Consider the following 23,192-nt stretch of genomic DNA (forward strand, 5'->3'; position numbering starts at 1 on the left):
TGTTTATCTACGCGAAACACGCCCGACGTAGGTTAACTTTTGCCAAAAGTTTATCTACGCGAAACACGCCCGATGTAGATTAACTTTTGCCAAAAGTTTATCTACGCGAAACACGCCCGACGTAGGTTAACTTTTGCCAATTGTTTATCTACGCGAAACACGCCCGATGTAGGTTAACTTTTGCCAAAAGTTTATCTACGTGAAACACGCCCGACGTAGGTTAACTTTTGCCAATTGTTTATCTACGCGAAACACGCCCGACGTAGATTTACTTTTGCCAATTGTTTATCTACGCGAAACACGCCCGATGTAGGTTAACTTTTGCCAATTGTTTATCTACGCGAAACACGCCCGACGTAGATTAACTTTCGCCAATTGTTTATCTACGCGAAACACGCCCGACGTAGATTTACTTTTGCCAAAAGTTTATCTACGCGAAACACGCCCGACGTAGGTTAACTTTTGCCAAAAGTTTATCTACGCGAAACAGGCCCGACGTAGGTTAACTTTTGCCAAAAGTTTATCTACGCGAAACACGCCCGACGTAGATTTACTTTTGCCAAAAGTTTATCTACGCGAAACACGCCCGACGTAGGTTAACTTTTGCCAAAAGTTTATCTACGCGAAACAGGCCCGACGTAGGTTAACTTTTGCCAAAAGTTTATCTACGCGAAACACGCCCGACGTAGGTTAACTTTTGCCAATTGTTTATCTACGCGAAACACGCCCGACGTAGGTTAACTTTTGCCAAAAGTTTATCTACGCGAAACACGCCCGACGTAGGTTAACTTTTGCCAATTGTTTATCTACGCGAAGCGTTTCTATGAAAAGCCAAAGTCTCCCCCGTTAACATCGCTACACCGTCTAAGTCTGAAGTTATGCAGTGGCTAATATATGCAGCTAAGCGCTTCAGTGGTTTTTACCCATGCTTACATGCGGGCTTGTCGCGTAGTCGCAAAGCCCGTTGATGACAACCTTTTGTCAAACGACTGTATAAGTTATTGAGCATACAATTTGTTCTCGAATATTTATTAAACAAATTTAGGTTTAAAAACAACAGATCATTTAAACTTGTAATCGGGATGAAACCAAAAGTCGCACTAGAATTACCATCATAAGTCAAATAATTGTTACGAAAAGCGACTAGGTTTTTATCAAAACACACAATTTAACACCGTTACACGTTTACCTAAGTTGAGGCCATGAACCATAATGGGTCGTAGGATGGTTCGCCGGAACTCTACTGCTGCAGTAGAATTTCCTTTGTTCTCGATGACATCTACTGAGGTTTCCGGTCGCGGTTACGAACATAAAACTTCAACCTCAGTTAGCCAATTACCGAACCTAGGTTGGAAGCACTAGTCTAACCACGGGGTTAGACACTGAAACCAAGACCAAGAGATATTAAAGCAAAGATTATCTGTACACTAGCCGTTCCCCTGCTAGCATCTGCTGTAGGTTTCTCGCCAGTCTTCATCTCGAAGTAGTCTGACAAACATTGAGTGGTTGCCGAGGTAGAACGGGTTGCTTTTCTAAGAACACAGTCGCCAATGTCACTGTCACTAGAGATGCGAGTAAACTCCATAGAATTGCAGCTAAGGAAAAAAGACAGTATCACAACCAATTATTCACTGGTTATATTCTTGCAAGGAACAGAAAGGAAAGGTAAGCAAAGGTTGTAAATATTCACCATCACTATCATCATCATAGAAATAATTATCACCATCACTATCATCATCATAGAAATAATCATCACCATCACTATCATCATCATAGAAATAAGTATCACAACCAATTGATACTGGTTATATTCTTGCAAGGAACAGAAAGGAAAGGTAAGCAAAGGTTGTAAATATTCTTTAAAACATCCTGCCAGACAGAAAGATCGTCAACCTGGGTACAAGCACTAGTATAATGATAAGCAACATGATCACCATCACTATCATCATCATAGAAATAATCATCACCATCACTATCATCATCATAGAAATAACAAAATCAATATTATCATCATCAACAACATTATCATCATTGGCATTGTTGTAGTCATCATCAAATCATTTTGTTTACCTTTATTATTATTATTATTATATTATTATTATTATTATTATTATTATTATTATTATTATTATTATTATTATTATTATTATTATTATTATTATTATTATTATTATTATTATTATTATTATTATTATTATTATTATTATTATTATTATTATTATTATTATTATTATTATTAAAACAAATAAAGATGTCAACAAGGTTTTTTTCTTTTAACAATTTGTTTTTTATTATAAACACGCCGAGAACTGACACAGACAACACAAGATACATAATAAGACAAATGATAAGGTATGCTCCCCACCGAGACCTAGCCCAGAAGTAATGAAATCGAAAATTTAGTCCACTCTAGTAACCCAAATCATCCAATCATAAACATTGTTATCATTATTGACAATAACAAGATAATCATATCATCGACAACAACATTAGAATGATCATCAACAGAAGGTTGTCATCATTGTTAACAACAACAACATTATCATATAATTAAAAACAACATTATTATAATCAGCAGCAACATAATCATCACCACCAACATTGTTATATCATCAAAAACAACATTATCATCAGCAGCAGCAACATAATCATCATCATCAACAATAAAACACCAACAACAACATTATCATCATCACCAACAATAACATTATCATCATCACCAACAATAACATTATCATCATCACCAACAATAACATTATCATCATCACCAACAATAAAATTATCATAATCATCAGCAACATTATCATCACCATCAACATTGTCATCATCACCAACAATAAAATTATCATAATCATCAGCAACATTATCATCACCATCAACATTGTCATCATCACCAACAATAACAACTGTATCATTATCAACAATAACATTATCATCAACAACAACAACAACAACAAGACTATTATTATAAAAAAAATAACATAAAACATAAACCATCACCACAACGCTTATTTACATGTTGATTGTTGGTACTTACTTGGCATCAACATCACAGGCCGCGGCACACTCAAGGATGGTCTGGTTAATCTTCGTCGCTATGCTCTCATTACTCATCAGACACTGATTGCTCAGCTTAATGTAATTCTTTGGAACTATGAGAGAAACAGCATAACACAACCATGATAAGTGGAACTATCAGAGAAATGAGAACTTATAGAGGCCAGCTTAAGACAACCATGATAAGTGGAACTATCAGAGAAATGAGAACTTATAGAGGCCAACTTAAGACAACCATGATAAGTGGAACTATCAGAAAAATGAGAACTTTTAGAGGCCAGCTTAAGACAACCATGATAAGTGGAACTATCAGAGAAATGAGAACTTATAGAGGCCAGCTTAAGACAACCATGATAAGTGGAACTATCAGAGAAATGAGAACTTATAGAGGCCAGCTTAAGACAACCATGATAAGTGGAACTATCAGAGAAATGAGAACTTATAGAGGCCAGCTTAAGACAACCATGATAAGTGGAACTATCAGAGAAATGTGAACTTATAGAGGCCAGCTTAAGACAACCATGATAAGTGGAACTATCAGAGAAATGAGAACTTATAGAGGCCAGCTTAAGACAACCATGATAAGTGAAACTATCAGAGAAATGAGAACTTTTAGAGGCCAGCTTAAGACAACCATGATAAGTGGAACTATCAGAAAAATGAGAACTTTTAGAGGCCAGCTTAAGACAACCATGATAAGTGGAACTATCAGAGAAATGAGAACTTATAGAGGCCAGCTTAAGACAACCATGATAAGTGGAACTATCAGAGAAATGAGAACTTATAGAGGCCAGCTTAAGACAACCATGATAAGTGGAACTATCAGAGAAATGAGAACTTATAGAGGCCAGCTTAAGACAACCATGATAAGTGGAACTATCAGAGAAATGAGAACTTATAGAGGCCAGCTTAAGACAACCATGATAAGTGGAACTATCAGAGAAATGAGAACTTTAAGAGGCCAGCTTAAGACAACCATGATAAGTGGAACTATCAGAGAAATGAGAACTTATAGAGGCCAGCTTAAGACAACCATGATAAGTGGAACTATCAGAGAAATGAGAACTTATAGAGGCCAGCTTAAGACAACCATGATAAGTGGAACTATCAGAGAAATGAGAACTTATAGAGGCCAGCTTAAGACAACCATGATAAGTGGAACTATCAGAGAAATGAGAACTTATAGAGGCCAGCTTAAGACAACCATGATAAGTGGAACTATCAGAGAAATGATAACTTATAGAGGTCAGCTTAAGACAACCATGATAAGTGGAACTATCAGAGAAATGAGAACTTATAGAGGCCAGCTTTACACAATCATGATAAGTGGAACTATCAGAAAAATAAAAAAATATAGAAGCAAGCATAACACAACCATAATAAGAGGAACTATCAAAGAAATGAATACTTGGGGAAACTTGTGGGGATATCCACCCCCACTATGTTGTGTGAAAAACTAACTCCATGCTGCTGCCTCCACCCCCTTTGAAAAAATTCTGGATCCGCCCTGGCTATGCATTTCATATGTTTACAACTGATTAGTAGAAAACCTAAAAAGGTGGGAAAATTTCATTTTACAAACTATAAGCCCCTTAGTTCAATTTGAATACAAGCAATGGAATCATTGCTTGCATACTGTAAAGCCAATTGATACAAAATAGCACAACAAGGAAAAGCAAAGAAACAAGCTGTAGGAAAATCAGAGTCTTGGTTAGTGTTTTTTCCTGAAGTGGTTACAGGATCAGTGGCCCCCCTTAAAAAATGTTTCAGTACCCTTGAACAAATAAACAATCTTTTGAGCTTCCTTACCAAAAGAGGACCCCCCTACCTCCTTACCAATGTGTGTAAAATGCTATTCTGTTAGGAATCTTAATGGCAGGAGCTAGAAAGCATTTTTATTTTAGTGTAATTGAGGGCAAGATAGAGTTCACAAGACATTAAAACATGCAGTAACAACAAGAGTTGTTATTGTAATGGGGATGGTAAAATATGAGAAAATATTGGCATGTGTCTTACCATCACAGTTTTTGCCAGTGACTAATCCATCAGAACGGCACGTGCAGTTATAGTCATTTGGGGCTGGCGAGCAGGTTCCAAAATTCCTGCAGGGTTTCTCCAGCAAGCATGGATTCTTTGCTGAGAGAGCATTTTCACAAATTTATTATTTCTACAACAAGAGTTCTTGCTGATGAAAAGCATTAACAAATTAATCATAAACATAGATTGATTTAAAAAACTGCCAATGTTGTTATGTGTCTTATATTGTCTATATAGTGGAATAAATAAGAGTAGGGAGGGAGGGGCAAGGGCGTGTCCAGTGGAATTCTGGTGGCTTTCTATTCCCCATTTTGATGAATTCTTGATTGACTCTTCTACTATTCACTGCTTTTCATGTTCATCCGCCACATTTTACAAGTCCTGGACTGACAGTAGGGGACTCAGACCTCACCTCCCCCTGGGGTGTGCACATGCCGCTGCGCCAATCATTTGAATGTTTCCATACATTTTTAACACTATATAAATAGTATCACAGATAGGGGAGGATCCTAGATTTCTCAAAGAGGGAATGATCCCACCTGAAAGGGAGCAACAATAATGTATAAAAACATATAATAAAATTATTAAAAATTATTAAAAAAGGACTCATCCCAACATTACAACTTTTTATTAATACTTTAAGTAGTTATGAAAAAATCAAAAGAAATTGCGAAAAAGAAGAAAAAAGAGATTGTTCATCAAGGGAAATAGGCGAGTGTATGTTTTCATTTGTTGTAACTTAGCTTATGTCTTGTAATGTTGCAACAGTCAAAAAGGTTTTAAAAAATAAATAAATAACAAACTATATCAGAAAAAAATAATAATCATACAATTAAGTATTTAGTCATACAGTCATGAAGGGAGTAGGGCTGGACATTAATTTGAAGCGGGGTGTTGATTTGAAGCAGCTTATTTCAAACTTCGGATTTCAGCACTCTTTAGAGTAACTGATATGTCTTCTTCTTAATATTAGATTTTAAAAATACAGTATAGCTAAATAATCTAACAATAACAAATGAACCAAAGAAAAATTTCTATAAAAAGTTTTGTGTTTGGTTATCCTTATACAGTATTATTTTGTCTGAGGGGTGCACCATATTGGAGAGGCACTGTCGCATGCTTGTTCTAAGAAAGTTATGAATGTGTCTAACAAAACAATATAAAATCTTTCTCATTAGTTCACCCAAAATAACAATAAAATTATGCATCCCTGTGCAAGTGCCATGTAAAGGAGCTTACTTGTTTAATCCTCTGCCATAGAAAAGGGGGCACCAATTTGAATCAGGACAGCTCTTAAAGTTTGGCACAAGCATTTACAGTACAATTTTCCAAATATTTCAGACTAAAGGTGGCAGGGAGACATCCTTAATCTGCTACTTAATAATACTTACATAGTACGCTACTTAATAATACTTACATGGTACTACGAATTTCTGCCATCCACCAGTTCCACAAAAGCTTGAAACATTACTTTGCACTATGCACATTTCTACTTGGAAACTTATGTAGTCATGCCTGGATATGCCATAACCTTGAATCATTGACAGGTTATATTTGCAGCATGATGCATTTATTGATGACGTCAAATCATACATGCAAAACACATATGAGCTGTTGTCTGGGGTGATAGTTGGTTTCATTTTTCCAGCGGATGTCTTTACCGTGGAAGACCCATCCTCAAATTTCGCGGTGAACTCCACTTTACATGCCTCTGGAGGGTCACAGACTTTGTAGAAAACATGGAGACAGTTCCCCCCATGTGTTGCTTCTAACCGTTGAAATGATGACACTACCAAAGATACATAAAAACAACACTGTAAAAAATACTGTGTAGTACCAGAAGTGTAACAAGATGGAATCGCAACTGGAATCGCAAGGCGAATGGTGCACTCTGATTGGCTACAGCAGTTTGAAATATTTGTTTCGCAGCTTTCACTACACATGCTCGAGGATCCAGTGTACTTTGCGGGCACTCCCAAAGGTCACAGTGACTTTTGAGAGCGCCTGCAAAGTACGCTGGATCCTCGAGCATGTTCACTACAAGCATTGGTACACATTTTGCTGTGAACACTATCTCTAGCAAGCTTTAGGTATATTGCCATCAACCTATTTTGTTATTTGTGTGTAAAATATTGAAATTCAATGAGCAATAAACAGATTTTACTGCTCTGTAGGGCCCGGCCGCAACAACAACAAAGTTAATCACAGGGAAACTCCCACTACAAGCATCAGTCCATATTTTGCCGTAAAATATCATAATTCAATGAGCAATGCATAAGAGTCCAATTAATTTGGAAAACTCAAATTAACAAAGCGAAACGAACATAGAATGTGTGAAATCGTTTAATTTATGTGGTTGCCATTTAATCTCCTTACACTTCCCTGGTAGTACTTAATAGGAATTCAAAATTGATGCAGATGATGAATAGATAAATGATTTAAATGGGGGGGAGAAATCTTACTACTTATTTCTTATTACTTTATCGGATGTATAAGTCCATAGATTCTAGAATTAATAAATATGAGTGAAAGACACAGCCTTTCATAACATTCAGAAAGGCAATGACACAAAAACTTCTATCAAAAAAGAAAGGCAACATCTTCGCCACAAAATAAACAAAAAAACAATGCATACTGCGGCAAAAACATCTCCCTCACCCGCCATGTCTTTTAAGCTACATCCAAACGATTCATCTCTGTTTTATTAAAACTTAAAAGTTTTAACTTATACTCTGAAGTTGGAAGTAGAATAGTGGATCTATGATAGAATACCCAGCGGAATTAATCGATGAAAATCGATCATCGGTTTGCCAATCGATAAATCAATATTAATCGATGAAATCAGCCGATTAATATCGATTGATATTGGTAATTGATTATTAATCGATAGTCACACGAAGATATTCCTTAATTTCGTCGATTTCAATGATTATCATCGGCTGTCATCGATTGACTACCCTGGCTTCGATTTATTTCATAACATTATCCGAGGCCAACAAATGTTCATAATGTGAGTTGTGTATCGAAAAATACGTTTACTGAATGACTGTCGGGTTGATAGTCATTAGTGGAGCTATGATTTGTTGAAATGCCCTTTAATGTTTTGTCGACAGAGATCATAGCAGGCTGCTCGCTCCACTCATCTTGCCACGCAAGCTCATGTCCGAATTACACGTTTACTCTGACGCTTGTGTGCAGGGAGACACAATATAAATGGCATTCATTCTTATATTGAATGATCCACAAGGGTCTGTCAAAGGGAAAGGGGGTGGGCCAACGAAGCCTGGAAAAGGACCAGCGACATGTTTTATTAAAGCTAATCTCTGCTATTATAATCTGTATAATCAGAGAGGCTTATTGCTTATGTGCTTGATGAAGTGTATAACTTGGCATTATTATAATCCAACAATAAAATGTAATCGGCTTAGTTTCACTAGGACCTTTTTTTACCAGCCCAAAACTGTCTATGTCAGTGGTTCCAAGCCTCGTGCTCTAGGATTTGTTGCTTGACTCAAGTGCATTGTCTTGTGTAATCAACCCAGGGATGGCCTAAGCTTTTGACACCTTGTTGACCTTGTTACTGTCATATCTTACCAGCAGAGGATGGCTCATAAATAAATCCCCATAAAATGTATCTACTATCCGTTTCAATGTACGAACCCATCGTCTACGTTGTTTACCTGGGTAGCAGCATAGTGTGTGATAGTAGCCCGATATCTGTCATCGGGCTGGGGCCGCCGTGATTTACAGATAAATAACTGGCAAAAACAATCACGAAGAAAAAAAACTCTCAGCGAGGTTCAAAGTATTTGTTTATTGAAATATGACCTAAAATATACATCAATTGCGGGCTGATGCAGGCACTAGGGATGGCTCTTTAATGTTTTGCTCGTTTTGTCGAAAGATTATACAGATTATAATAGCAGAGATTAGCTGTAATAAAACATGCTTACTCCGACGCTTGTGTGCAGGGAGACTGTCATTGCGGTTGTTGATAGTCATTAGTGGAGCTATGATTTTGTTGAATTAATAGAAATGCTCTTTAATGTTTTGCTCGTTTTGTCAACAGAGATCATAGCAGGCCCCTAAGTTCACTCATCTTGCCACGCAAGCTCGGATTGAATTATGCGTTTACTCCAACAATATAAATGGCATTCGTTCTTTTATTCAAGGATCCACAAGGGTCCGTCAAAGGGATTCAGATCATATTTAATGAAAATCGATCATGGTACCATCGATAGATAGATGCCTTTTTTTAATGAGGGATTCACTTAATATCACAATGATAATGTACGCATGGCCCTCAACAGAAACAAAATTAATAAAAGCTATTTACAAATCTGTTTACAGCAAAATCTTTGACGAAACTATTTACAATAACAATCCTTTGCTGATTTATAAACTTATTTACAGAGTTGTGATGTATTCTTTTAGTTTTGCGGAGAAGGCGGTGATTGACTTGGCTTCTTTGATTTCTAGTGGCAATGCATTCCACCTTTCAGCTGCTACAAACTTAAAGCTGTTTAAGTTTGTAGCAGCTAAAAGGTGGAATCATCATCGATTACTAATCGATGAAAGGTCACAAATTTGCAGATCATCGATTAACCATCGATTTCCAATATTAGTCGATTGATTAGCATCGAATGATTTCGACTGATATCGATTTTCATCGATTATCGGTTTCATCGGTTAATTACGCCGGGTAGAATAGGGTGGAACTCACCTGGAATCGATGATGATTTCGCTGTAGCGCTGAAGAATGCAACAATCAGAAAAATGGCGAGCATGATGAAGCCAAAACGACAAGTACTTGGCCTAAGAAGCTATCAAAACAGCTGCAATACTCCTGTGTATTTCCAATGATTTTTTTTTATTTCACTAACGCACAAAGTGTTCATTCAGTCCAGGTGTTACTACATGTGCGCATGTCTCTTATACTATGCACTGCTGACATAAATCCCGGCGACATCGGGGGCCCAGGTAGGACAAACCCACCGACGGAAGGGGGAGATTTCTTTTCCACCGTGAAAAATGTACTTTGGGGACCGGGTTTTTTTGTAGGGCAAAAATGAGACACACATCTTCAAGGTTTCGCTAGTACTTTATAGCCCCCAAACGTGCCTGTAGGTTGGGGGAGGAGGGGGGAAGGGGGGGGAGAGGGGGGGAGGGGGGGGCTCATCATATTTGCATCCAAAAATAATATGGAAATAGAGAACCGAGTTCGTGAGAATCCTTTCATGCAGAACTTTATTTATCAGTGATTAATACTTGTAGCTTCTTTTTTAGTTTGAAATTTGTATAAATAATTTTATTAGTTTAGCATGTTCAGCATGTTCTTAGCATGTTCTTGGCGGAATGTCAGGCTGGACGTTCTTATAAAAAAAGAGGAGTGTAAAGAGCAAAGACGCACAGTAGTACATACGCGTATACACCTATTTCAAATAAGGTTGCCCTTGGAAAAGCCATGTTTCATAGCCCGCAATGCTTCATGGGTACGTTGAGCCAGGCTGGGCCGTTCTTACTTTTGGGATATTTTAGCCGAATAGTATCTTAACGATGTTCTTAAATTCTAGTGTATATAAAATTATAATACCCAATGAGTTATTAGGAAGATAATTACAGTAATAATCAATAGCAATAAAAAGGTTGTTACTAGGAGCACTTTTTGATTCTGCATTTTAGAACGCATCAGGACTAAAAAAGAAAAAAAAATTCTGCTATCTGAGCCTCGGCATGTTCTTAGCATCTTCTTAAAATTTGGTGAAATCTTAGGCTGGAGGTTTCATAAAAAAAGAGTATATCAACTAGATAAGCAAATAAGCGTAAATAAAAAACAAATCCAGGTTTGGAAAGGTAAAGCATTTTCTTGCTTTATATACCTGTAACCAGTCTCAGGGCTTACAGAGACCATAGGATAGAGAAATTGATGTATAAAGTGTGCAACCGTGTTTGAAATAGGGTTATTTAAATATTTTAGTTTGAGTTGAAGTCATTCACTCTTTACACTGGGGTATTTAATTCTCAGGGAAATAAATCAGCTAAGGCTAACACACCAAACCGCGGCGCCAGTGTCTTCATAGCGGCGTAAATATACTATTTCACTTCCCAGCTTCAGCAGACCATTTTATTATTCTACACAGTTTGTCTGTAGCTTTTTTAGTTAGACCAATTCAATATATATGGTGTCTTTCGCCCCGAAAAGTAGGGGAATGAGTTCAAGAGTATTTAGAACAACTGAAAAAAGAAAATTAGAAAAATGTTACGATTTATTCTTAGACATTTTTACAATTAACTTAAACTTTTTAACTTTTTTTCATATTTGTTATGATAAATTTTAAACTTTTTTATGAAATTTTTTATCATGCAACACATATATTTATCTATTTTAGCTTGTGAGCATATTTATGTCTTGCCTTTTTTATTATTTTCAAATCAAAATTGCAAATTATTATCATTTTTCTTTATGTTAACTTTTTTTAGTTAAAGAGCTGTAATGCGCCATTGAACTTCAGGAAATGGCGCTATACAAATTAATTATTATCATTATTATTATTGATGTTGTTGCTGCTGCTGCTGTTGTTGTTAATGTTGTATTTACAAATATTACCATTATTATTACTCGAAAACAGGGACAGCGGAGACCATTTTAAAATGGTAGGGCTAAAAATCTGGCCAAGACAAACAAGCATATATCTGGAGCCCTAAAAAATCTGTGTTACTGAAAAAACTCAACCCGGCAAGCCAAAAAGTGGTAGAACTATAGCACTACCAGCCTTTTCCTCTCCGCGGTCCCTGAAAAGCTCTCCAAGGAGCCAAAGTCATACATACCTTTGTCAAATATTGCAAGAAACAAGTATGTGAAGAAACATCAAAATATACATCTAGAAAGTTTTCTACTTTATCGCATTAGCTAATTCAGATAAACCGATAAAAATAGATTCTTTCTTACACTTAGCATTTTGCCAGGATGGCAAAATGGCGGCCGAGAGATAATCTTTAAATGTGTGTATGGAACAGGTTATCAAGCCTAATCCCAAACCTCTCGCGATTCCTGTGAATAAAAGCAATCTATCACTACAATATGGGTCGGAGGACTGTAATGGATAACACTAGTATCATTTTTGGGACCGTTGTCATGGTGACGGCAGATTTGGGTCTTTCATGCTCCTTCTGGAAGTACGCAGACCCACAATTCAGCTTGGTCACGGCAGATTGATCGTACGACCTGAGAACACATTTGCCCCGATCGTCGGGCGAGGACGGGGTCGCGAATTCGAACGAACTGCAACTAAAAGAAACACAAAATGGCTGTCACCATATCTTTACTATTATAAGCGTTACGTCTGCGTGCAAACGTTTTTGATTGGTCGATCGGTATGACGTCATCAACCTGCACAAGCTTTTGACGAGAATTCTTGCAGGCGCCATTACAGAAAACACTAAGAAGTCCTCTAAAAACTCGCTAAGTATATCGGCATGTCTGGAGATAAGGCATTGTTCTACTACTCCTTTGGAAATCCACATTCTAATGACAACCGTTCTGTGAATAAAAACACGAGAGTTTGTTACATCAGTAGTTTTTGTATTTTACCAAAATACAAGATATGAGCCCTCTTTTCAGGTTACTCAAAGTTTCTGAGGGTGAGGAAGTGATACCAGTCCCCCTTTCACTATCGCTACATTTTTTCAGCCCCGCCCTCCCCCCCCCCCCCCCCCCCCCCCCTCGTCAAAGATATGTCCTTCGGCCCCTGTGTCATAATTTGTTCGCCTGAGTTAAGTTTCCTTAACTAAAAATAATATTATCTCAACTAGGCTAAGACTTAAGACTGGTGATTTCGACATTTTAATGGGTAGCCTGTGCTTTGGAAACCACTAATATTTGGTAGCCTGTGGAGTTCATTACAATAATAGAATGCCTTATATAGAAGATCTGTTTGTCATGTTTCCTGTTTTAAATCTCTTTTAATTATTTCTCGTTAGGAGATTGTTGTAATTAAGGTCTGTTATCAGTTTTGACATTATTGACATTGGTGATGTTTGTAAATGAACATTGTTTTTAGTAGTATCCAAATAACAAAGTTAACCAAACAAAATAGAACAAAGTCATTTATAATCCAGTTAGTTGTTATACACTAAAGTGTGATTTTCCCGTTCATGGACAACAATAAAAAAATACTCTAATGCATGTATTTAATAAAAGTGCTCCTCAGAGTATGGCGCTATCCTCCTAGTAATGAAGCTCGTGTCAATAAAGATGTGGTTCTCGTATATAATTGGCCAATTTTCTTAAAACTTCTTTTTTGTTGGCCACGGTAGCACGCGCCGCACTATAAACTTGTAAAACCACAATGTTATCGGAGATATAGTGTTTTACCTTTTTGTATTATCACACAGTGAAGCACACTCAGAAACAGTCTTGTTCTTTACATTTGCCAAGCTTTCGTTTGTTGCCAGACATATATAGCCAATCTTCTCATAGCCAACGGGCTCTGCAAGACGAGATAAGATGGGGCGAATCGTAAGACGCATATTGTTTCAGGTCCACGTTCTTTGATCTCAGGTTCTTTGAGTGGCCATGGGGGGAGAAAGGAAGAAGGTACGCAGGGGTTGAAGACGAATTCTTGTAAAAGACGAGTTACAATCATGGGTTCTCAAAAAAAAAAAACAGAATAAAAGAAAAGTAAACGCTCTTGTAGAGATTGGCATCCTTTAAACAGCCTCTGGCAGCCGCCATTTTGTCATCCTAGCAAAGTACCAGGAGTGAAAAAGCATCCATTTCCATCGGCTGATTTGGGGAAGCAAATGCGATATTTTCGATTGAAATTGATGAATTAAGTATTAAACTTTGTTTTTAGATAACTGTTTTGAGGTTTTAACACATTATGCGCCTTCCAATATCGAATAACACAATGACGTGTGGCTGACAAGGGCACTTTTATACTACCCAATACTGTCTTACCATCGCACCTTTCTCCCTTAAGTCCACCAGGACAGGCGCACGTGTAGAGGAACCCACCAGTAGCGTGGCACGTTCCACCGTTCCGACAAGGCGTGAGAGAAAGGCACACGTCATGAGCTGAAATGGAAAACATCTCAGTGGAGGACCCAGGGATGCTTCAATGGGTGCAATAGACCCATCCTTTTTGTAAACAATAACAAGGGAGTGGTTGGTCGACATTTTTTTTAATGCGATGATTGTTATTAGCAGGGCCACTGCTCAAGAGTTGAGTACCTCGTTAGAAACAGAGCAGAATGAATTTCATTTGGCTGAGCTTCAAGACTTTTTGGCAAATATTATCTCGAGCAATTATGCTATGGTAAACAACAACTGCATTTTTGTGTCCTGATTTCTCTGCGCGGCAATTGCTGCTGCTAGAAAAGGCTGACTTCACTTGTCGTCTTGGAGTAAATAAAAAACTAGAAAATATATTTTGCTCAGTTGGCCCCTCAATCTCAGCGCTACAAAAACTCAAGGTTACCCATGACACTTCCTCAACTTAAAAAAAAAAATTGTCTCCTTGAGACCGTGATCTGAGCGGTACAAAACCATGGTTACTCATGACACTTCTCCCATCAATAACTCGTACATAACCGAAACACCCATAGCAGCCCTGCATATACTTACATAGAGGAAGGACATACTTGCGTGAGTCCCGTATCACGCAATTCCCACTTCCTGTCACGCAAGTCTTGCTCATAAAACTAATAAAGCCGTATTTCAAAGATAGCGATCCATTTCTCCCCGAGACAGGGTATTTGCAGCAGGAAGCATTGATAGAGACTACGGGGTCGTAGATACAAAACACATAGGAGCTGTTGTCTGCAGTCGTAACGGGTTTTATAGCATCTTCTTTGAGGATATCATTTGACCCGTCTGTTTTCTGTTTCATTTGGGTAAACTCCACCGTGCATGAGTCTGATGGGTCACACGCGGCGAGATATATATTGATGCAATTTCTGCTGTTCGTGGCTTCGAGATGGTATTTGCTGGAGTTACCTGTTTAATATAAGATTGCATGTTATTTGTTTGTTTACTTAAAGTGTACATGCAGCATTTTCTTAATCACACGCCTCTCTGAAACCCACATACGGAAGAGAGCTACCTAATTGATATTTTTTCCTAATTTGAATTTTTAGCGCCTTCTTAGGAGTGGAAGGCTTTTGATGTAGACCTAATAATAGGGTTGCACATCGTATTTTATTGGGTCAAAATCGGGCCTCGGGTATTTTAGGGGGTATCTACAGAAAATAGAGTATTGTATTAGAAATGCTATCTTTAGGGTTTGCAAAAAAGACGCTACGAGCCAAAGTTTTCTAGATTATCTAAAAACAACGACTTCTAAACGTTAGATTGTGGAAGAATTATGTTCTGAAGTTTGTAAACAGAGTCGTGTATGTTATCATTCAGAATGATAGATATTCCTAATGAGAAATATAATTATTCTATTGTTTGCGGTCTTACTTGGTAAAAGGGTCGCCCTGGACACATCTATAGCAAGATAAATGATGACTGCAAAAACAAACATGGTGTTTGGAAGATGGAGAGTGCACTTGAACGCTGGGACCATGTCTGGGTCATTTGTAACGTCCGTCGTTAAATTTGCATAGCGATTGTTGTCGGGGGAAATGACTTTTAAGTCATTAAAAGACACGTGCTCAATATTTTAGAGATCACGCACCAAGATAACACAAAGAACAAGTACCTATTGGGGGGGGGGGGGGGGGGGGCAGGTGTTTATTATTAAAAAGAATTCATTTAATTGATTTCATTTCGATGTCGCGATTTGAGCACAATGAAAAAAAATGTACTAAGAGATGAAAAGTGCTGTCGATACCATACCCTTTTTTAAAATATATAGACTCAAAAGGATATGACACATGTTTGTAACCCGAGGCTTCGGTTGTTTGTTTTTTGTTTTTGTTTTTGTTTTTCTTCTAGCACGAATGAGGCAACCAAAGCAATGCATTATGGTTAGAATCACGATGCACAGGTAAAGCCAGATAAATACATCACTCTATTTGTTTATTCATGATGATTACAAATTATGTTTTTACAAATTATTACCAACTGATACAGTTGAAAATCATTTGAAAAATATAGCTCTAAAAGTAGATTAAACCGTTCTATATTGTCATCATATATTATTGCATATTAAACGATAATCATAAATGTTATTAAACATTGATAGGTCAGGTGTTATACTCCATGTGTTAATCAAATACTTTTCCACATCTCGACTACAAGGGTGTTATAATTATCGCTCATTGTTTAAGAAACCTATGCATTTTTTTTCTTGCAATAGATATAATGAAAACTATTTTATTCTATAAAAATTGCAAATTAACAAAGTATAAATGTTTCTCTTGCGAACCACTCTGATGATTTCATTTTTTATTCCTTATTTCTCCTTGGATAGGGGGTACTCAGTGATAGCTATTATATGGGGCGGGGGGGTAGGGGAGCATAGGAGAGCCGAATACCTTTAACAAAAAATACCCTGACCCCACCTTTATCAATAATGATTCGAGTATCAAGTTCTCGAAACACGCAATAGTTTGTGCATGTCCCTGTCACATTGAGCTTAGCTTTTTCTTGGCTAAAAAAAATCTAAACAAAAGGCCCAACTCAAAGTCTGGTTTTCCTAAGCGAGTGAACGAAAATGGAAGAGTAGGAAGATTTAAGAGTGCACAAGTCTGTGAATCACACAAACCTAACGGAAGTGAGCAGAAGTGAAAAAAAAAACTGTCCACCCCCCTCCCATTACATACACACACAGACACCCCCCTTCCTTAGGGTTACTTCATGATTTTCACGAGCGTGTAAAACCCTCCGTCTTTGCTTTACTTCGCTAAGAAAAATCTATTTTTTTACTTGTCACGCCACGTCAAGTCAAGCAGAAGAGGAAAAAACCTGTTTCCCCCATTACATACACACATAGACACCCCCCTTCCCTAGGGTTACTTCATGATTTTCACGAGCGTGTTAACACCCTCCGTCTTCGCCTTACTTTGCTAAGGACAATCTATTCTTTTTTAATTGTCACGCCACGTCAAGTCATATCTAGTTTACTTCTCACGCCACGTCAAGTCATATCTAGTACTCCACAGGAACAGTCTTTTCATTAACGAGTCTCTTCCAAAATAGCAACGCAGCCATTCGCCCGCTCTGAGGCACAAACGTGGGAATCAGGGTTAACATGGTACCGAGGTAGTTGTACCCAGGCCCCAGACCGTGGTATTCGTGGAGGTAGCCGCACGCATCGTGTACAGCGGTATGATACATGATAATGTCTTCTTCGCTTTCGTCCTTAAGTTTTCTGGTCAGCGGAAAGTACTTTTTGCGCATGCTCTTTAGAGTTGATGAGTCAATTTTACCTCCTATAAATAGAACAGGAATATTAGTTTTGTGCCGACTTATTGTGGTTGTGTGTGACAAGTAGGTGAAATTGCTTAGTTTACGAACACTTCGTACCTCACCTAGTGTATACATGACGAGCACTGCGCACATCACCTATTGTGTACATGATGAGCACTGCGCACATCACCTAGTGTGTACATGACGAACACTGCTCACATCACCTAGTGTGTACATTACGAGCACTGCGCACATCACCTAGTGAGTAAATGACAAGTATTGCGCACATCCCCTAGTGTGTACATGACGAGCACTGCGCACCTCACCTAGTGTGTACATGACGAGCACTGCGCACATCACCTAGTGTGTACATGACGAGCACTGCGCACATCACCTAGTGTGTACATGACGAGCACTGCGCACATCACCTAGTGAGTAAATGACAAGTATTGCGCACATCACCTAGTGTGTACATGACGAGCACTGCGCACATCACCTAGTGTGTACATGACGAGCACTGCGCACACCACCTAGTGTGTACATGACGAGCACTGCGCACATCACCTAGTGAGTAAATGACAAGTATTGCGCACATCACCTAGTGTGTACATGACGAGCACTGCGCACCTCACCTAGTGAGTAAATGACAAGTATTGCGCACATCCCCTAGTGTGTACATGACGAGCACTGCGCACATCACCTAGTGTGTACATGACGAGCACTGCGCACATCACCTAGTGAGTAAATGACAAGTATTGCGCACATCCCCTAGTGTGTACATGACGAGCACTGCGCACATCACCTAGTGTGTACATGACGAGCACTGCGCACATCACCTAGTGTGTACATGACGAGCACTGCGCACCTCACCTAGTGTGTACATGACGAGCACTGCGCACATCACCTAGTGTGTACATGACGAGCACTGCGCACATCACCTAGTGAGTAAATGACAAGTATTGCGCACATCACCTAGTGTGTACATGACGAGCACTGCGCACATCACCTAGTGTGTACATGACGAGCACTGCGCACATCACCTAGTGTGTACATGACGAGCACTGCGCACATCACCTAGTGTGTACATGACGAGCACTGCGCACATCACCTAGTGAGTAAATGACAAGTATTGCGCACATCCCCTAGTGTGTACATGACGAGCACTGCGCACATCACCTCGTGTGTACACGACGAGCACTGCGCACATCACCTAGTGTGTACATGACGAGCACTGCGCACATCACCTAGTGTGTACATGACGAGCACTGCGCACATCACCTAGTGTGTACATGACGAGCACTGCGCACATCACCTAGTGAGTAAATGACAAGTATTGCGCACATCACCTAGTGTGTACATGACGAGCACTGCGCACATCACCAAGTGTGTACATGACGAGCACTGCTCACATCAGCTAGTGTCACAACATCACTAAGTGTGTTCAGTCTTTCAAAAAACTCTATCAACCTACTTAGAATGACACTGTTAAAGAATTTAATATTACCTGCGGGGTATAACAGAACTCCAAATACAGCGTCCATTCCACCGACCGTATCTCCAACAATCTCCCCGCATCGTAACTGCTGTCTGGAACCCCAGTACGGATCTCCCCTAGGGAGGGAGGGTGGGGGCGCGTGGGACTCCTTCAGAACACACTGGAAGCACTGCTGTTCACTGATCTTCCTCATCGTCACATCTCTCTGACCTCGCACAAGTAGAAACCGCTTGTAATCAGCGTACAGCTTGGCCTCGAAAAAACTCGGTTTACCGCGCATTCGAATTCTAACAATTTCTTTGAGCGTTTCGCCGGCCTCGTTTGTCAAACCTTTGGAGTTTTCCACGAGAGCGTAGAGTTTCTGCAAATAAAATCCTAGTTTTCTGGCATTGTTATTGGCTGGCGATGAAATGCTGGGTCTCCTGTTACTGAAGGACGAGTAGAACATCTCACGAAGGTAGCTCTCACGCTGCTCCTTCGTCAAGAACCGATGCATTTTCGCTGCTTTAATTCGTTCGCACTGTGAAAAATAAAACTCATCTAACAAAGTTCACGCTCGTGTACTCAAGTGATTTCGAACTTCCATACACAATTTTCAGTACATCCCACATGAAAAGCAATTCAGGCAAGGAAGAAAAAGCGGTTGCGTCCGAAATGCTACCCGGGTGTATTCACTCCTCGCTGGAGACTATTATATGCTTGTGTATTTGTTTATAAATGGTCAGCAAAGGAGTCAATTTTAGTATGTTTTGCGGGTGGCCTGTTAAAGTTGCTTGTTCGCTGCGACTGGTGCCATGTCAGACGTTTTACTTGGTTCCTGTCCTAGCTAATGTTTGCCACCCGTAAAACTTGTCAGTCGTCCAGCCAGATGAATAATTGAAAAGTTGAAATAGAAAAGGGCGGATAAACACAAAGACGATGGGTCATAGAAATGTACGAAGCTAATTAAATGTTCTTTCTTGAATGAGTTTTTGCATAGAGCTCCGTGGTTATTGTAAAGTGATTTGAAATTTTAGTACGTCTAAAAAAACTGCGAAAAATTCGTGTTTGTGTTCGTTGAAATGACGATGTATGCACTTTACTATAGCAGCCTTTTTACCCAGCGCAATTTCCACATTTCTATGAATTGATGCTCGTAAACGATTTTCCTTTGCTTCATTGTTTTTTGTTTTGGTTTTTGTATTCTTTCCCTCATTCGATTTCATGTTTTTGTAGTTTCTACGGAAACCATATAACAAAGAAACGCACCATCGACTATCCGTCCGCACCTTGACATTTTGGCCTCTAGTTACCATCTTTTGAAATGCCATGTACTACTTGTACAAACGAAACGTATTGAATGTTGTTTCCTATAATCGAGGCATTGGCATTATCGAGAAAATGATAGCGGCACAGACCATTTTAAGAATGGACAGGTACATTTTCTTGTTTCAAAACAAAAACAAAAGGCAGATAAATCTGCAGAAAAAATGTCAATAAACCTCGCCTCTCCCCCCACCCCCCAACACACACACAGACACGCACATCAACAAATGTCTAATGTTTCATTAGTCTATCCAAAACTCACACAACATCTATATGTATATATTTTATCTCCAATGTATTGTGACGGTGTCAATATTTGAGGTTTGATATACAAACTAAAAAAAATGACACAGAAGTTAGTAATATGTCACCACTATATTTTCTTCGGCATTACGCTTTATTAAATCACGGAAAAACATATAACCGGAATATTGACCGGCGAAAAATGAGTTTGTCGGATGGAACGTCCACTTGTGACCGAGGTAGTTGTACCCAGGTCCCAGACCGTGATAGGTTAACAGGTATCCGCAAGCATCGTGCACAGCGGCATGATAGGAGAAGGCGTTACCATCGCGATAGAGGAGACTGTGTGTAACACTGCAGCTACCAGGACCTACCATACCTCCTGCAGAGAAGACGTGGTCAAGATAATAAGGGTACATCTTTATGGGCTGGAAGGAGTCATGTTTATTGTAGGAAAAACCGTTTGAGATATTCAGGGCGAGATACCATTAGGGTCCTGAAGGGGTAAACGGGACCAGGACTCGCCTGTAGACCTTCAAACGTGTTTGTGTAACCATTAGTGGGATTTTAACTTCCAGGAAAGGAAACGGGATTTTTTGGTGACCTAGAAAAAGGGATTGGGAGGCGGGTTTTAGGGGAGTTTTGGTATCCGCCATATATCCGTCATCTGTTATATAAAATAGCTGGCCGCTGAGGTCCTCTTTATCGCCAGCCCGGTATATGCGCTTTAATCGGTCAAGATAAATAATGTCAGTGCCTAAGATGAATACTTATTGTCAATGGTGTTAATGATAATTATGTGGTGCAAATCCAAATCCTTTATTAATCCTTCATTAATTTCTAGTTGTACCTGTTGGGTTGAGTAATGCGCCAAATACCGGGTCAATTCCACCAAGTGAATCACCAACAATCTTTCCTCCTAAAAGCTGCTGTGAGTTTCCCCAGAACTCATCCTCTGTAAGCTGATCCACTGGCTTACTCGCAGTTTGCACTCCTGAAACTAGAGCACAGAAGCTCTCCTCTTCTCTTTCAATCTCGCGAGATATCAAAAACTCTCGTTCTTCCCTCAGCTTCAAAAAGCACTCAAAATTACGTGTAAACTTTGTCAGGTTGTCATTGCTTTTAGCTTTGATGTCTTTCCTCAGTTGCGCGATGTTTTGAAGAAGAATTTCCACTTCTTTGGATCTCACTTTTCCTTGTAAAACATTCTGGTGGAGTTGCTTCATTTGCGGACCCAGAGGAGAGCTAGACGTCTTCGTATCATCGCACGCGCCGTAGAATTCAATGTTTAGCAAACTTTTCAGGTATTCTACTCTACTCTCGAACTCTCCCTGCATTTGAAGGACTCGATACTCCTATAACCACCTAGGTTAGTTATGTATTGAGAGTTGGATTGAGTTGTTTGGTTATTTTTAAAGTTACCAGCAGGTTTTTACAAGTACATGTCTGTGTGGTCAGCCGCAAACACACACGAGCGTCAAAGCAAAAGATACTTATTTTAAAATATCCTGCACACTGGGATGACAAAGCAGCGCCCGTCCACCGTCAGAAGTAAAATTTTAAGCACTCTGTCTGATAAATTTCAGCAGTTGTTCTTCACACCACGATGAAAATCTTCTAAAGACCCTGGCTAGACTTGCGACATGTCCAACACGACATGTAGCAAGCGTGCCACATGCCTCCTAAATGATTCCTAGTTTAGCCACCACCAAAAACAAATAGTGCGCGACAAATTTTGAAGAGCGCAACACGAAAATGTTTCTCAACTATCACAAAAACATTTCTTTGTCGCTGCTACAGGATTTGTTGCGCGCTACAATGTCCCTCTGCGTGGCTAAACTAGGATACATGTCGCCAAAACTTGCCCGCTCCAGGCAGCACCTCCTAACACGGTGTTAAAACTGCGCCAACAATGCTGGGGCAGTTTGCACGGGGCGTTAACGCGTGTACTTTTTTTGGGAATTATAAATAAAAAGTAGTTTTATCGAAATTAGTCAAGAATTCATGCTATGATAAAACCATTTTTGGTGTCACGGCTTTCGAAATTATTTTAACCATTCAATCAATAAACCTTTTGTGACAAAATCACAAAATCGAAAAGCATTCGATTTAATTGACCATCACATCTTACTAGATAAGTTAAGATCACTTTATGTTGAAACGGCACTTTTGCGCTGGGTTGCAGCCTTTCTACAAGGGCGTTCGCAGTCTGTTTGCCTCGATGGTAAAACATCTTCCTCGCAACTACTTAACGGGGGAATCCCCCAGAGTACCAGGCTTGGGCCCATTCTCTTCTGTGTAATGGTCAATGACTTGGTCAGGACGTGGCCCCCGCGGGCTAAGTTCGTGGACGATTTGACTGTTCTTGAGGTGGTACCTAGGAACTCACCATCCCTCCTAGGACACATTGTTAACAACATTCAAGCATATGCCCTAAAGAATAACATGCGCCTTAATCCATCAAAATGCAAAGAAATGTCCGTTAGCTTCTTAAACTATGATAGTTGCAGTTGGCAGCCCATGGCCGTAGGCGGCAATACCATCGATCGGGTGCAGTCGTTCAAGCTGCTTGGCGTTCTCATATCGTGTGACTTGACATGGGTTGTGCACTGCGACTTCATAATTAAGAAGGCTAACATAAGGCTTTATGCTCTAAGAGTACTTAAGAAATGCGGCCTGGATGCCATAGAGCTGATAACA

General features: G+C 39.3%; 4 protein-coding genes and 1 long non-coding RNA gene across 5 annotated transcripts; 1 reads left to right on the forward strand and 4 right to left on the reverse strand.

The window, feature by feature from the left end:
- Window positions 1-1,013: 1,013 nt before the first annotated feature.
- On the reverse strand, window positions 1,014-10,024 carry LOC116605646. Its single transcript, XM_048727979.1, has 5 exons — window positions 9,818-10,024; window positions 6,512-6,883; window positions 5,074-5,193; window positions 3,038-3,152; window positions 1,014-1,595 (listed from the first exon to the last, which is right to left on the reverse strand). Exons 1-5 carry the CDS (start codon window positions 9,879-9,881, stop codon window positions 1,376-1,378), a joined length of 891 nt encoding a protein of 296 aa, XP_048583936.1. The 5' UTR covers window positions 9,882-10,024; the 3' UTR covers window positions 1,014-1,375.
- On the forward strand, window positions 1,565-1,981 carry LOC125563124. The gene is made up of 2 exons (XR_007308138.1): window positions 1,565-1,665; window positions 1,836-1,981. It is a non-coding gene; the product is annotated as an uncharacterized LOC125563124 (long non-coding RNA).
- A 300-nt stretch (window positions 10,025-10,324) lies between the features above and the next one.
- LOC5508973 lies at window positions 10,325-15,706 on the reverse strand. Its single transcript, XM_048728113.1, has 5 exons — window positions 15,557-15,706; window positions 14,720-15,091; window positions 14,054-14,170; window positions 13,469-13,583; window positions 10,325-12,382 (listed from the first exon to the last, which is right to left on the reverse strand). Exons 1-5 carry the CDS (start codon window positions 15,660-15,662, stop codon window positions 12,169-12,171), a joined length of 924 nt encoding a protein of 307 aa, XP_048584070.1. The 5' UTR covers window positions 15,663-15,706; the 3' UTR covers window positions 10,325-12,168.
- Window positions 15,707-16,100: 394 nt separating this feature from the next.
- Window positions 16,101-19,745, reverse strand: LOC116616011. Its single transcript, XM_032377802.2, has 2 exons — window positions 18,954-19,745; window positions 16,101-17,472 (listed from the first exon to the last, which is right to left on the reverse strand). Exons 1-2 carry the CDS (start codon window positions 19,438-19,440, stop codon window positions 17,189-17,191), a joined length of 771 nt encoding a protein of 256 aa, XP_032233693.2. The 5' UTR covers window positions 19,441-19,745; the 3' UTR covers window positions 16,101-17,188.
- A 724-nt stretch (window positions 19,746-20,469) lies between these two features.
- On the reverse strand, window positions 20,470-22,392 carry LOC116616022. Its single transcript, XM_032377825.2, has 2 exons — window positions 21,343-22,392; window positions 20,470-20,874 (listed from the first exon to the last, which is right to left on the reverse strand). The coding sequence occupies exons 1-2, from the start codon at window positions 21,827-21,829 to the stop codon at window positions 20,606-20,608; spliced, it is 756 nt and encodes a 251-aa protein (XP_032233716.2). The 5' UTR covers window positions 21,830-22,392; the 3' UTR covers window positions 20,470-20,605.
- Window positions 22,393-23,192: the final 800 nt, after the last annotated feature.

Source organism: Nematostella vectensis, chromosome 5 (genome assembly GCF_932526225.1).
Source record: "Nematostella vectensis chromosome 5, jaNemVect1.1, whole genome shotgun sequence".
In the NCBI taxonomy this organism is placed as follows: Eukaryota; Metazoa; Cnidaria; class Anthozoa; order Actiniaria; family Edwardsiidae; genus Nematostella; species Nematostella vectensis.

Excerpts from the sequence above, each read along its gene's own strand:
- LOC116605646 (XM_048727979.1), bottom strand. The coding sequence starts at position 9,881 with ATGCTCGCCATTTTTCTGATTGTTGCATTCTTCAGCGCTACAGCGAAA. Across the intron at positions 3,153-5,073 it reads CACTGGCAAAAACTGTGATG|TTCCAAAGAATTACATTAAG; the intron begins GTAAGACACATG and ends TTTCTCTCATAG. Across the intron at positions 1,596-3,037 it reads GCCTGTGATGTTGATGCCAA|CTGCAATTCTATGGAGTTTA; the intron begins GTAAGTACCAAC and ends TTTTTTCCTTAG.
- LOC5508973 (XM_048728113.1), bottom strand. The coding sequence starts at position 15,662 with ATGGTCCCAGCGTTCAAGTGCACTCTCCATCTTCCAAACACCATGTTT. Across the intron at positions 15,092-15,556 it reads CAGGGCGACCCTTTTACCAA|GTAACTCCAGCAAATACCAT; the intron begins GTAAGACCGCAA and ends TATATTAAACAG. Across the intron at positions 12,383-13,468 it reads CTGTGTGATAATACAAAAAG|TTGCAGTTCGTTCGAATTCG; the intron begins GTAAAACACTAT and ends TGTTTCTTTTAG.
- LOC116616011 (XM_032377802.2), bottom strand. The coding sequence starts at position 19,440 with ATGCATCGGTTCTTGACGAAGGAGCAGCGTGAGAGCTACCTTCGTGAG. Across the intron at positions 17,473-18,953 it reads AGTTCTGTTATACCCCGCAG|GAGGTAAAATTGACTCATCA; the intron begins GTAATATTAAAT and ends TTCTATTTATAG.
- LOC116616022 (XM_032377825.2), bottom strand. The coding sequence starts at position 21,829 with ATGCAGGGAGAGTTCGAGAGTAGAGTAGAATACCTGAAAAGTTTGCTA. Across the intron at positions 20,875-21,342 it reads CGCATTACTCAACCCAACAG|GAGGTATGGTAGGTCCTGGT; the intron begins GTACAACTAGAA and ends TCTTCTCTGCAG.